Raw genomic sequence first — 14995 nt, forward strand, 5'->3', positions numbered from 1 at the left:
GCAAAGGGTCATATTTAAACAAGTTTAGTGTTATAGTATCAGTATTTGGTAGGTTCTCTTCTGAGGTTCCTTTACACATTTATCTGTAATGAGTAATCATATTGCATTAACCAGTCAAAAACTATGTATGGTATCAGAATAAACCAAGTAAACAATTTTTTTCGATGGCCCCACTGTAGTCTACACTGCTTTTGGGGGTGTGCAACTCTGTGACTACTCAAAGTTATGTATAGTACACAGTTCTTCACTCAGATACTGCCCTGTCAATATAAAAGGAACAGGCTCCTTAGAACCCTGTTTTCCAAACTGTAGGTCGAGATCTGTGTGTGGGTTATGAAATCAGTTTAGTCACCATCAGCAGTGAAACAGAATAAAGAAACAGGGAGGTCCAGTGGTTGGGATTCCTAGCTTTCACTGCCAGGGCCAGGTTCGGTCCCTGGTTGGGGAACTGAGATCCCGCAGGCCGCTCAGGGTGGCCAAAAACAAACAAACAAGGAATAAACAAATATCAACATACATCAAACCATGAGAAGCAAAGCGTTACTGTGAAATTTTAGCTTGTTCATTATATATATATGCACACACACGTATCAAGTCCTTAATGTAAAATGGATTTCTTAGTAAGCAATACTGTCAAAAAATTTGGAAAACACAGCCTGGGTGGAACAGTCATCGTCAATACTGGGGCCAGGGCTTAGGACTGGAGGTGTCTGGGGCATGCACTCGTGAAGGCTTGCCACAGCGCCCTCCAGCAGTACAGCAGGGGCGTGGAGGGGGGAGGTGATAGAGTAATGAAGATTTGTGAGATATGAAGATTGCAAAGAAGGCTTAAGAGATGAGTTAGTCATGCCGCAACTAAGGAGCCCGCCTGCCGCAATTAAGACCCGACGCAACCAAATAAATAAATATTAAAATAAAAAATAAAAACAATATGCCCTTAAAAAATGAGTTAGTGATTTAAAATACTAATTAAACATCCCCCCGACTCTTCACCAAATATAGCCCAAATCCCTGGGCTCAGCATTCACCATCCTTACCCGCTGGGTTCCAAGCTCCCTTTCTACCCTCTCTCGCTTTTGCCCCCGCCTTTCCCTTTCCTTCACCCAACACTCCACTCCCCTCAGTGAACCACAAACCTTTACAATCTGCATACCTGGCTTCCCCGCAGCCCAGAAGGCCTCGCCTTGTGATTACAGGCTGTGCACCTGCTGGCTCTATGATTGGCGGTCTCCCAGTGATATTAACAGCATTGCCCTGCCCCCACTTGTGGATGGGGCCATGTTTTGTCTACTGTGGTTCCCGGGTGCTTAGCACCCTGCCCCATACTTAGCATTTAATAATTTTTCAACTCTTGATCGATTTTGTAAACAATACTTTTGAAAAGGCAAGTTTATTATATCGCTTTCCAACCACTGCTTGTCAATATACCTTGAAGATGCATTAAAAAAGTAAAGCTGTGGAACTTCCCTGGAAGTCCAGTGGTTAAGGGTCTGCACTTCCACTGCAGAGGTGCACGGGTTCAACCCCTGGTCAGGGAACTAAGATCCTGCATGCTGTGCGGTGCACCCCCCAAAAAAAGAAAAGAAAAGTTATGATAGAACCAAACTGAACCACACTGGACTCCACTGGGAGCAAAGTGCTTTGGAAATAGACCTGTTGGGCTGGGCTGTGAAGATAAGGCACCTAGAACAAGCACAACAAGCACTGTGTAATTTAGGGGTTACAAAAATCAAAACTTATCTGATTGGTTGAAGCCATCAGTCTAGAGTTCCTGATGGAAGGGGAAAATCTATGAAAGAGGAGCCACATAACAAGGCTGAGGACTCAACTGCATTCCTGGTTCTGAATCACCATCTTTCAGTCATTTATATCCTCCGCCACTTGAAATAATCACCCCAGTACTCTAGGAGAAGTGAAACCTGTACTCTCGGGAAAAAATAAAAATAAAAACGGAGCTAGTGAAAAAGCAAATGTAAATCCACAGAATGTACAGATCAGTAATGTAATCACTATGATGCTATGTGTGTCTGGTCAACTTTTTAAGGTATAAAAGTATTTAAAATAATTTCATATGCAGCTGACCCTTGAACAACATGGGTTTGAGCTGATTGGATCTACTTATGTGTGGATTTTTTTCAGCAGTAAATACTATATAGTACAGCATAATCTGTGGTTGGTTGAATCAGCAGAAGCAGAACCACAGATATGGAGGGACCTGGGATGGAGGGCCAGCCATATGCAATACGCAGATATCTGCCAGTGTAGAGGGCCAGCGCCCCCAACTCCCGTGTTGTTCAAGGGTCAACAGTACTAATTTGGGGAGTTTAAACGCTTGGCAGTATTTAAGTAATAATGTTTAAACGCTTGAAAATTTGTCTAAGCGGTTACACTTGAAAGTTTTTATTTACTAGTTGTTAAAACAGTTTGTACACATTTAGAATAATGTTCATCGCTTACTATCTGAAGAACTGTTTGATATGTTTATTAGAATAGTAGATTGATTACTAAATAACACACAAAGGGTTATAGGTTTTCCCCCTCCACACTAAGCCCTTGGGATATAAAGAATCTTAGAAGGGGGCTTCCTAGGTGGCGCAGTGGTTAAGAATCTGCCTGCCAACGCAGGGGACACAGGTTCGATCCCTGCTCCAGGAACATCCCACATGCTATGGAGCAACTAAGCTCGTGTGCCACAACTATTGAGCATGTGCTTTAGAGCCCATGAGCCACAACTATTGAGCCCATGTGCTGCAACTACTGAAGCCCATGCGCCTAGAGCCTCTGCTCCACAACAAGAGAAGCCACGGCAATGAGGAGCCGCGAACCACAACGAGGAGCAGCCCCCACTCACCGCAACTAAAGAAAGCCCGCGCACAGCAAAAAAGACCTAACACAGCCAATAAAATAGATAGATAAATAAATAAATTAATTAATTAATTAAAAAAAAAAAAAAGAATCTTAGAAGGCTTCTGGGATATGAGGAAGGGTTGTACCTTTTTCTTACTCCTGGCCTGTGGGCAGTGTCCTGAGGGTAGAATGCAGAGGCTGGGGCTGCCACAGCCATCTTGCTATGAGGATAGTAGTGGCTGAGGATGGTTGAGGGAAAGGATGGAAGAGACCTCGAGCTACTGTCTTGCTCTTCCAGAGAAGCCCCTTCCACTGGGGATTTTCATTACTTGCAACTTTATGGCCTGCCTTTCCACCTCACCCCTACCTCCTTCACTGGCCTTCAACCTTGGCTACACATTAGAATCTCTTACTGATGCTCCCTGGACCCCACCCCCAGAGAGTCTGATCGAACTGGTCCAGGGTGCAGCCTGGCATGAGACTGGGCTAAACTTCCCACGTGATTCTAATGAACAACCAGGGCTGAGAACCACTGCTCTAACTGTAAGCCAGCTCTTCTTTTCCCTTTGGAATTTTGTCTATCTTATACTGTGGTTATCTGTGTGTATTTCTTCCTTCTTCCTTGACTGTGGGCTCCCAAATGGCCTTCCAAACTATGCATGTGGCTCTTCCCAGCTCCAGGTGACTTCAAGTGCCCATGGCTGATAAGTAGTTATGCCTTACTTGGAATTTAGGTTCTATAGTCTTATTTAGACTATAGAACCAAATGGCATCAAATGAGTCAAAATCACCCTTGGCAATCCCTCAGGAAGGCTCTATTCTGGGAGCCTGATGTCCTGTCTCCCCATCACCATCTACATGGATAGTTTCCTCCTAGACCGGAACAGAAAGCTGCCTCCTCCACCAGGCACCAGAGGAGGTAGGTGGTTGTGTTTAGGGCCCATCTTGCATAAAAAATACACATTTAAATACATGCCCACCATCACCACAGCAGGAAGCTCATGCCATGAACAGCCTACAGGAACCTGAGTGACTGACCCTACAGGAGACACACATCTCCCATCTCACACCCACTCTCAAGCATATGGTCCTTACATCCACCAGTGGGTGGAATCACCCACACCATTTAAACTTTTCGTCAAGGATGTAGAGCTGAATTCATGTGATGTACTATATGAAGCAATGTCCCCCCACTGCACAATTCCATCCAGCTTAAGCAGGTCTTCCCTTTCCTTTTCCCTGTCCTACAAGCAGCTGGCCCAGCCTCTCTCCTCCCTGACCACCCATCCCTCCCTCTTAAGGCTGATGTTCCCTAGGACTCTATCCTTGGCACTTCTTGTTAGTTCTTCTTCCTAAGGGCTCTCACGGTGAGAACTCCTTCCTCAGTTCAGGGAGATGTGGCCACTTTGGCTCCAGTAAGGTAGGGGAGGGGGAGTAAGACCTCATCCAGGCCTTGGGAGCTGGGCTTGCACGACACAAAGGAACAGAATAAATGCTCAGGTTTTGTTTTTGTTTTGAATGAGTGAATGCATGACAAGAACAGAACTTGCATCTGCCTCCAAAGAACCCCCCCGACCCCCAAGATATATTCTGAGGCCAAGATTTTCACCTGCTCGTCTAGCACCCAAGGCCAGGCCTTCTGCCACACCAAGCCACACCAAGCTCACCAGTGCTCACAGACCTTTAATCTATAACTGGCCACACTCCATCACTGCCCCATGATGGTGGGGAGGGATAAAGATGTATGGCCAGCTAGGCCATGCCAGCTCTAAGTCCAAGAGGGAAGGACTAGGTCAGGCTGGGGCCTGGGCAGAGGGCTCCCGACCCCAGGCGATGAGGGAGTTGCTGGCCTGTGCAAGCTCGGTGATGGATACCCGGCCCCGCTGTCGGATGAAGTTAGCCACGGCAGTCAGTTCCTCTGGGGTTATGTAGATGAACTTGCCCCGGTCGTCAATCACACCTGTAGGGACATGCAGGTTGTGGGGCTGAGCCCTTCTCACCTGGCCGGAGGATGCCCGCCCACCCACCTCCTGCCTGCCTGCCTGCTTGGCCTTTCCTGGCTATATCGAACCTTGGCTACGTGAGTCACATCAGGCTTCCTTGCCTGCCCTCATCACCCAAAGCCATCCCCAGGCCTCAGCATGTCCTCCTTGTAACTGCATCCCCCTCCTCAGTGTCCCTCATTGTTCACTGTTCCCCCAACCCGGGGTGGTCATATGACCTCTGCGATAAGTCCCTGCAGCCCCATGTGGCTAGACACCTCCCAAGGTCAGGGCCCATGGTGACTGCTTCTCATCCTCTCACCTGTAAGAGTCCCCTCAGCCAGCAGGTCCTGGATGCGGTTTATGGTGTCCTAAGAGGAGAACAGTTCTCAGAGCAGAGCCAGGTGCTGCCGTCCCCAGAAAAGGCACTCGCAACCTCCCTCCCACCACAGCCAAATCTCCTCTCCTTCTCATGGCCACCCTGGAACGTGACTCCATGTTTCTCCTTTGGAGGGACCAGGAGAGAAGGGGCTCTGGTCCTGGGGCCCTGCAGGACCCCTGAGAGAGGCTCCCTACCAACCAGGAGAGAAGTGGTGGTGATGTCTGGCTGAGAAGACAAGGCTGCTACAGCCTGTTGTAAGAGAGTTGTCAAGGTAACTGGATTTTGGCTGCTGGAGTGATGGGGTTTAGACTTTTTTCTTTTTTCTCCTTGCTTGTCTTCCAACTAGTTAGAAAGGCAGGATTCCTGGGGTGCCAAAGATTCCCACACTCTCCTCACTCTTGGCTGGGGGCAGGGTGGAAGGGGAACCAAGACCCTCCATCTGCAGGACGGGGCCCTCTCTTACAGCCACACAGACCCTGCAGCCACACTCCACGTGACTAACAGGCCACCTTGCAGGGCTTACCTGAGTCCGCAGGCCCACCTGGGAAGCCAGGTCTTCCAAAAGCACAACCTTGGACTGCTACAAACAAAAGGAGGAAAGGGAGCGAGGTTGAGCTTGGGCAAATCCTTCTCAGCACTGGAACCCTCTGAAGTTGGCATCTGCTCTGCTCTGCTCTGCTCTGGGTGGCTGGATAAACACCGTGCAGATTCCTATGGGAGAGCCTTGCTCCCTTCACGCACCACTCACGCACTCTCCCAACCACCACAGAGAGAGACATACACATTCATAAACTCTCCCATTCCCCTGCTTGTGGGCAGAGATCTGCCTAAAACCACCACCTGCTCCCCAGGCCCCTGGACCGAGGACCACCCTGAGACAGACACACACTTGGAGAACACAGCACAGCTGCCGCCTTCTCCTCTGCAACCAGACGTATCTTTCTAACATCCTGGGCAAGTTGGAAGGGGGAGCACCACAGAGATGAAGGGGAGGGGTGACAGTCACCAAAAGCTATTTAAAAAAACGTTTTCTAGGACTTGTGTTTGCTGAGAACCTGCCAGGACAAGGTACTGAGGAGGTGTGGGGGAAGCGATGTTGAACAAGACTCAGCGCACAGCTCTGCCAGGGAGAAGGTGAGAACGTGGAAAAGAACAGAGCAGACAAAAGGCCCCAGCAAGCCAGGGCCTCGGTAGACCCTCATTCTTGCCTTGCCTTTGCTCACTGCCCCCTGGCCTGGACAGCACCACAACCCTGACGGCCCACACGTCTTTTCACCCATCCTCTTCACAGCGTATGCGCCTCTCCCTTAAAATAACTGTCACTAACACTGCTCAGTGCTTTCCACACACAGCCACGTGCCCCATGCTTCCCTCCCACCCTCGGGAGAAACCTGAGTTCCCAGGGATGCAGCTGAGGGTCCACGGCTGGATCCTACACATGCATCTGCCCTGCCTCCCCCGCAAACAGACAGCATAGGACTTGAGAGAAGGCAGTCTTCTGCATTTCTGTGAATCTTTCACAGCAAATGAGCTGGAGGAGGAGTGACATGGTGACACCTCCCCAGCTGCAGACTGTTCAAATGTGACTGTTCAAAATGCCAAACCGAATATGTAAGCAGGAAGGCAAGTGAGTGGCAGCTGGGCCGGGGTGCAGGCAAGCACAAGGTGACCTGGCCAGGAGGCCTCCACCTACAAAGCAGGGAGGGGGTGCTGGGCTCAGCCAGGTGGTCCCTGAAAACCTGGCCTGGGGGGCTGCTGGGGCCAAAAGGATGTTTGGAAAAACCAACCAACCAACCCAGCCTCAACCAGAAAGGAGAGTGGACGGACGAGAGCAAGCCACACCTGTGCCCCACATAACTGCCGCGCACAGACACGTCCCTCCAGTTCTGAAACCCTGAGACGAAAGGGCCCGTCCCCTTGGAACCAAAAGGAAGGTGGGTAGGCCGAGTTTTGGAAGTTCTCCTTCTCCCTGCAGACAGCAGCTCTGGGAGAACTGGCTGGCATAGGCTGGAGAGACTTATAAACTCCAAAAGCGTTTGGAAAACCCCCAGAACACGGCCCCTCCAGAGAGCTGCTGAGTGCGAGGGCTGAAACTGCCCTGAGGGCCTTTTCTCAGGTCTTTGCCTTGGAGACGGTGACCTGAAGCTGAGGCAGGAGGGCTTCCTGGAGGAGGGACTCAGGACTGTGTTGCTGCCCCCTGGGTAGGTGGGGACAGTGAGCTCCAAACAGCAGCAGGAAACTGAGATTTCCTGCCCAGGGCTGCAGCCCTACATCAAGCGTGCGGGGCGGGGTGGGGGGAAGGGGCTCCATGAGAAGTGAACGGTTGCCGCCTGTGGCAGCCCTCCCCTTCTCGGAAACCCCCAGCCCCCAGGCTGTGAGCCTACCCCTCGAGGCTGGGAGGTGTCTAAACTCTGCTCTCTTCTGGGAGGGGTGGGGGGAGGATTATGCAAGCCCTGGCTCCTTGGTACCCCTGGTACCACCCCCACCACCGCCTCCGCTCCCTCTGTACTCCTTCCCTCAGCCGCCTCTGCACCCCTAAGCTGCACTTGAAAACCTCTCCCCTCGTCGCATCCTTTGTGGGAGAGAAGCTGCTTAGCAGCAAAGCAGAGCAGGACGTGCTTATGCAACCCAGAGCAGTATCCGGGAGGCCTATGCTACAGCTGGAGACAGAAGGGGGCACACCTGCTGCCTCGCCCTAGATTCCCAAGGAAACATCCTCCTGTATCCCCTGGACGACCCAAGTTCTTGGTCAGGAACACACGGCAGGGGATGCTTGTTTCACCTCTGTGGAGCCTCAGTATGACAGAACTGGCAGAAAACACACGTGAAGAAACTTGAAAACACAGTGACTCACTGAGCGTGTGGTCTGAAGAGCAACGAAACTGTCAAACCCTAAGCGTGAGGAAGCGATCACAGGCTCACACCTCCCACACAGACCATGTCCTTCTCTGCCTCTGGGGTGAGAGGAGAAGGGACTCTCCTGGCCAAGACCCCAGCAGCTCAGCCTCTCCTGGTCCACTTGTCCACTCCTGCATGAGCTTGAGTGAAACGTCTGCAGCCTCCGTCCAGGCCTACTCCCTCCAGGCCCTGAAGATCCACCCAACATGCACACAAGAAGCAGGCAGCTGACACCCAGGCTCTGCTCTGCAGCTTCTTACCTTAATGTAGTTGATGAACTCAGCCAGGAAGCTGTGGGACTAGAGAAGCAGAGAAATCAAGGTGAGTGTCCCCCTGGCAGGGGCCACAGGGGTCTGTGCCTACCCACCTGCCCACCCGAGTGCCACCTGCCTGCCCTGCCCGTGTGCCTGTCCAACCACCTGCATGAGCAGCGGAGCCTCCTGCGGGGAGGGGATCGAGGCACCACGTCTCCTAAAGACAAGGTCTTGGTCGCTAGAGACTGCTGATCCTGCTGTCCGCCCGCCTCTCACTGCCTGACTGGGGAGGCAGGCGAGGAGCAGTGGGGTGTCTGGGATGGGGTGGCCAGCCTTTTGGGGGCACTGGGAGGTTTCCTAGGGGTGGTGGGCCCACCTGCTCCTCGGTCATGGTCTCGCCCACACCCTCCTCCTCCACCACGAAGGCCTCCTTCAGTTTCAGATACTCTTCATGCTCCCGCTGGGCCTGCTCCTCCCGGGCCTTCCTCTCCTCCTCCTCCTGTGGACACAGAGAGGAGGCAAGAGTCAGATATTTTGGGGTGAGTGCCCACCCTATCCTGTTCTGGTCTCTGCTGCCCCTGCAGGGCAGCAGGGCAGCAGGGCATTCAGCCCAGCCCTTTCTCAGGGACACAGCTCCTTCAAGACCTTGATCCCTCCGGCCCCGAAGCTGAACAGCAGGCTCCCTCTCCTCAATCAGTTCCATCACCTCCCAGACAAATGCTGCTCAGCCCCCCGTCCCCGGAAAATCCTGCCATGAATCACCCCTATAATATCCTTCAGTCACCCTCCTCCCACCTCCTGCCCTGTCATGTCCAAACTTCATGAACAAACACCCGGGTTCCATTTCCCACCAACCATCCATCCTTCTAGCCCACTCCAATCTGGCTTCTGCATGCTTGGCTCCACCAAAACGAGTCCTGCTATGGTCTCACCTAGGTCCTCCACCCACCAAAGCCAAGGGACAACCATCAGGCCTCATGCCCCTGTCCTCTCAGTGGCCTTGGGCAGAGCCAATCATTCCCTTTCCCCTCCCTTGGCTTCCAGACACTACCCTCTCCTGGATTTCCTCCTGTTCCTTGGACGATTCTTCCCGCCTCCTCCATCACTCAGCCCTGTCCCTTCTCTCTCCTCCACTCTCTGGGCCACCTCACCATGCCCACAGCATCAACAATTATGTCCTTGCCGGTGACTGCCACAGTTGTATCCCCACCCAAATCTCTCCTGCCAAACACACAACTGCCCAAGCGGCACACCCACGGGGCTGTCTCTCAGGCACCCCGAATTGATTATGTCCCAGAAAGAGCATGTGATCTACTCCCCACACATCTGCACCCCTCCTGGGCCCCTGGCTCAGTGGATCACACAGCCATCTGGCCAGCTGCCCTGGTCAGAAATGAGGCCCCATCTACTACTTCTTTCTTTAAATTCTGGAACACTTGACCCACCCATGTCGCTCCATCCTACCACTACCTGGTGCAACAGCCTTGCTCCAAACCAATCCATTTTCCAGAATTCTCAGAAAGATCTATTTTAAACAAGAAGCTAAAGCTGGAACACTGAATATACAAGATGAGCCTGGAGCATTTTGCAGTGTCAAAAGTAAGAAAGTACTCAAAAACACAAAACAATAAGGGTATGTCAAAGGTACACAGGAGCCAACTAAAAGAGCTCCCAGCAGCCAAAGTTGGAACAATCTAAGCAAAAAAGTTAATAAGATAGCATTGGATGGGACTTCCCTGGCGGTCCAGTGGTTAGGACTTTACACTTTCACTACGGAGGGCCTGGGTTCAATCCCTGGCTGGGGAACTAAGATCCCATAAGCCACGTGGCATGGCCAAAAAAAAAAACCCAGCATTTGGATTACAATACAAACTTCAAAATAAATATCCATAAGTCCATGTGGGTACAAATAAACAACTGAACAAAGAAAGAAGAAAAGATAAATCTGTACAGAAAAATTCCAAATACTTTAGGTAAACACTCTCCTCCTAAGGAGGTGGGGCACAACTCCCTACCCCTTAAGTGTGGGCTGTTCAGTGACCTGTTTCCAAAGAAGCACGGGCCGTGGAGAAGCCTGGCAGACATAACCTTAGCCAGGTGATCAAGGTTAACATACCAGTGAGAAGTCAAGTTGGTAACATGTACCCTTGTATGTTGTGTTGAGGATGGCACTTCACCTGCGGTCTTCCTCCCAGAAATCCACAACCCCCAGTTTAACTATGACAATAACATAAGCCAACTGCAAACACAGAGACATCTTACAAAATACTTGCCCAACAGTTCTCAAAACTGACAAGACCATCAAAAGCAAACAGAAACTGTCACAACCCAGAGGAACCTAAGGAGACATGACAACTAAGTGTCATGTGGTGTCCTGGATGGGACCCTGGAAAGGAAAAAAGATATCTGGCGAAAACTAATGAAATCCCAATAACATGTCGAGTTCATTTAATAATAATGTGTGAATACGAGTTGTGAGAAATACACAGTAAGGTATGATGTTAATAATGAGGGAATCTGGGTGCAGGAGAAAAGAGCCCCAGAATCTTTAAGGTGCATTATTAGGACCAATATTCAGAAAGGTAAAAAACTCTCTCAACTAATGCCTCCCCTCTGCTGTGCTGCAGCCCATTTGCTAGAGCACCCATAGCCAAGTTTTCTGCCATCCAGTGTCCCTGGACAATAGGGCCAGTCAGAGGCCAAAGGCACCAGGCTATAGGGTCTTCCCAGCTGGGCAGCCCTGGTTCTCACCCTATATACCCCACAGCTTTGTGATGTTACCTTTCTTGGGCATCTGATTCTCAGAAGCCAGCACCTGGCAAACAAAGGTTGATTCACCGCCTTTACTGCAGTGGCCTCCATTCCCTGAGCATCTTCTCTATGCCAGGCCCCAAACAGAACCTGGTACACATATGATCCACCATCTCTTACAATGTCCTTTAACAGCCTCAAGGCCCTCATGATCCAGAGCCCCGCTCCCCCAACTTACGTCTCTGACCCCTTTCCTTCTTCCTCACCCTGCTCTAGCCACTCTGTCTCAGTGTTCTTCAAATGCTTCAGGTGTGTCCAGTACCTCACATTCACAAAATTTCAGTCTCAGGCTCACTTTTCAGCAGCAGCTTTACAGAGGCTGAGCCTAGAGTTCAAGGACCAAATAAACCCAGGCCTGGGGCTTCCTAGGTGGCATCAGTGGTTAAGAATCCGCCTGCCAATACAGGGGACACGGGTTCGATCCCTGCTCCAGGAAGATCTCACATACCGAGGAGCAACTAAGCCTGTGTGCCACAACTATTGAGCCTGCGCTTTAGAGCCCGTGAGCCTCAACTACTGAAGCCCACATGCCTAGAGCCTGTGCTCCACAACAAGAGAAGCCTCGGCAATGAGGAGCCCACGCACCACAACGAAGAGCAGCCCCCTCTCTCTGCAACTAGAGAAAGCCCGTGTGCAGCAACGAAGACCCAACACAGCCAATAATTAATTAATTAATTAATTTAAAAAAACGAAAACAAACACTGGGGCCTGCACCTGGCTCAAGGCCCCTCCTATAGGCTGGAGGTGTTGGGAAGCGACCTGGGAAGCAAGGCTGCCTGGGCAGCTGTCGGAAGTCGGCATCGGGGGGCCTGGCTCACCTTCTGTTCCTCCTCCAGGCGAAGGCGCTCCTCCTCCTTCTTCCACTCTGCCTCACGCTGCGACTCAAGGCGTTTCCGCTCCTCACGCTCAGCCTCCTCTGCCTGGAGAAAGGCCTTCATAGGGGGCACATTTCCACCCCCAGCTAGAGCCGCCCACCTCCCAAAGAGGCCAGGCCAGGTCACAGACCAAGGCTGCAGGAGCCGAAGCCAGGCAAGCACCAACCACCAGCCCAGCGTGCACAGAGCCTCGAGGGGAGGGTCTGCCATTTAGAAGACCCTTTCCCCTGGGACTTCCCTGCTGGCGCAGTGGTTAAGAATCTGCCTGCGAACGCAGGGGACACGGGTTCAAGCCCCGACCTGGGAAGATACCACATGCTGAGGAGCAACTAAGCCCATGCGCCACAACCACTGAGCCTGCGCTCTGGAGCCCAAGAGCCACAGCTACTGAAGCCTGCGCGCCTAGAGCCCGTGCTCCGCCACCAGAGAAGCCACCGCAATGAGAAACCCGGGCACAGCAACGAAGAGTAGCCCCCGCTCGCTGCAACTAGAGAAAGCCCGAGTGCAGCAACAAAGACCCAACGCAGCCAAAAATAAATAAATAAAAGAAACAAATAAATAAATGTATTAAAAAAAGAAGGCCCTTCCCCACTTCTCAGAGCTGCACCCCAGCCCTCCTGCTTGCCTCGCGCTGGGCTTTTCGTGCTTGTTTCTCCTCCAGCTTCCGTAGTTTCTTGGCTCCAATTTTCCCTGACAGGTGAGTTTCTACTGGCTTCTCGATGTCTTCTTCCTCTTGGGCTGAGTGGGGTCAGAGAAGGACACTTCAGGTTCTGGCCAGGGAGGAGGGATGCTGACGGATCCACCCTCTCCCTTGTCCCTCTCCTCACCTGGAGGGGATGGGGGGTGGAAATCTCCTTCCACTCGTTTGCAGATACCACTAGCCCAGCTCTGCCCTCTACAGGCCTCCGCCAGAAAGTCATGGGGGTGGGGGGCGGGGTGTTAGGTGTGGGAACCATGGGGCAAGAAAACAGATGATAACTTAGATGCTGCACAGCCATAAAGAGGGCACTCTGGCCCTAGGGTGAAGCCCTCAAGGAATGAGTGTGCCCACACAAGGAGAGTGCTGTAATAGAAGGAGTGGACTGAAAAACTCTTTAGGTCATTCTAAAGACTCCTGCCCTCCTGTTTGGACAAAGGACCAAAATGAAGAAAGAGGGGGTTGGCCCAATGGAATAGGGATCCGGGTCCAGAGCTGCTAGTCCCCAGGACCGAAGGCTGGGTCCTAAGTCTCCACTAACCACACCCTATGGCTCCCGGACATCCCTCCCACACTACGGCTTCACAACCCACTCTTCTGCCAGCTTTGGGGGTCCCCTCACCCTCCAACCCAGGCCCCTCCTCCACCAGGCTGCGCCCCTCTTACCTGGGATGACAGCCTCCTCCTCCTCCTCATCCACATCTGCCCAGGCCACCCGCTGGGCTCGACGCTGGGCCTGCAGGCGGCTGCCCAGGTCCCTCCGGCGCCGGGGCCTGCCCCCAGCTCTCTGCTCTTCGGGCTCAGGCTGGGCCACTCGGCCTGCTGCTACTGGCTCCCCCTCATGGCGCAAAGGCTCTTGGACGGCTGCAGGGAAGAGAAGAACCATGATTCTGTGCGGCAGCCCAAACCACCTCATGGCAGGGGGTACAGTGTCCTGGAAGCTTCACCCTCCTGTGTTCAACTTCCTCCAGGCTCCCGCTGCCCACAGCACAAAGTCCCAATTTCTCAGTCTGACCGTGGAGGTTTTCATAACCTAAATCCAGACCTTGGTCCTATGCAGCACGATCACCTCATTGCTCCCACCTATGCTGATACCTTTCTTTCCTCTCAAAGCCCCACCTTTCCACTTGACCTGTCAGGAGACTACCACCCTGCAAGATGGAGCTGAAGCTCTACCTCCTCCAGGAAGCCCACCTTGGCCTCTTGAGACCTCATCTGAACGCCCACTGCAGGACTGCATTTATCTCTTGCCTGACACCACCTGCCATGGTTTTATCTGGCACCGCAATTAGAGAGGACACCCGAGGGCTGAGTCTCTCCTCCCAGGAAGATGTGTTGGCTCTTTGCCTTACCTCAGCTTCTCTGTCCCCTGCCCCTGGCAGATGCTCTGAAGTAGCTTGCGGGCCCAAGGAGGGGGAGAGACATATATACAAACCCATAAGCTGATAAGAAATGATGGGGAGGGGGACAGGATGGAGGATGACAGGTGTATCTGTTCTGTGCCCTGGCGGATGCCGCGTCCTTCTGGGAGGGGTGCAAAACAGGGAGGAGGGTGCGTGGGCGAATGGGTGCTCTCCTTGAGGGTGAAGGAGAGAGCTTCCTGGAGCCATCTCGTGCTCTGTTCAGCTCGTGGGTAGGCAGAAAACATTTAGGTGCCCCCTTCTCGTCAGCTGCTCTGGAGCTAGCCTGGGAGGGATGGGAAACCCCTGTGGATCCCCCAACGGGTGCAGAAGGGAGCTGCCTGGATGAGGGATGAGAGTGTCCGCCAGGGCCTGGCCCTTCTGCAGTGCCAAGAGGCGAGGAGGGAGACGAGGCGAGGCCTCTCTTTTGGGGCCAGGAGAAAGATGTTGTGACCCTGCCACTCGATCCCGGAGACACATTCTTGCACCGCGGCTCCCCCTTCGCGCACGTACGCGCATGCGCGCAGCCTGCCTGGCGCGCAAGGCGCGGAGGTCTCTTCTGCTCCGCCACACAAACTGGCGCATGCGCAGGAGCCGCGGCTTTACGGCCTACAGAGGCTCTGGAGTCAGAGAACGCGCGGCCCCACCAGCCCTGGCGCGGCGGCATCTCCTACCTGCTGCCGCCCGGCCGCGGCTGCGAGTCAGGAAGAGGATAAGGCCGACCAGCAGAGCCGCCGCTACCAAATATACCACGGGGGCCACCATGACGATGGCTTCCAGGTGGCACCAGCGCGTCCACCCTGAAGCCCGGAATCTCCCAGGCCCCGCCTAACGCCCATGTGGCCCCGC

The 14995-nt window shown here is 52.8% G+C and overlaps 1 protein-coding gene across 1 annotated transcript; it reads right to left on the reverse strand.

The window, feature by feature from the left end:
* Positions 1-4510: 4510 nt before the first annotated feature.
* On the reverse strand, positions 4511-14988 carry DDRGK1 (DDRGK domain containing 1). The gene is made up of 9 exons (XM_057702298.1): positions 14821-14988; positions 13413-13610; positions 12675-12787; positions 11993-12094; positions 8740-8862; positions 8370-8408; positions 5735-5791; positions 5152-5200; positions 4511-4807 (listed from the first exon to the last, which is right to left on the reverse strand). The coding sequence occupies exons 1-9, from the start codon at positions 14909-14911 to the stop codon at positions 4641-4643; spliced, it is 939 nt and encodes a 312-aa protein (XP_057558281.1). The 5' UTR covers positions 14912-14988; the 3' UTR covers positions 4511-4640.
* Between the last annotated feature and the right edge of the window lie 7 nt (positions 14989-14995).

This window comes from Hippopotamus amphibius, chromosome 12, assembly GCF_030028045.1.
Source record: "Hippopotamus amphibius kiboko isolate mHipAmp2 chromosome 12, mHipAmp2.hap2, whole genome shotgun sequence".
Classification (NCBI taxonomy): Eukaryota; Metazoa; Chordata; class Mammalia; order Artiodactyla; family Hippopotamidae; genus Hippopotamus; species Hippopotamus amphibius.

Bases quoted from the DNA above. Each gene is read 5' to 3' on its own strand.
- DDRGK1 (XM_057702298.1), bottom strand. From the start codon at position 14,911: ATGGTGGCCCCCGTGGTATATTTGGTAGCGGCGGCTCTGCTGGTCGGC. The intron at 12,788-13,412 runs GTAAGAGGGGCG...GACCCCACTCAG, and splicing joins GGAGGAGGCTGTCATCCCAG to CCCAAGAGGAAGAAGACATC. The intron at 4,808-5,151 runs GTGAGAGGATGA...ATGTCCCTACAG, and splicing joins GGCTGAGGGGACTCTTACAG to GTGTGATTGACGACCGGGGC.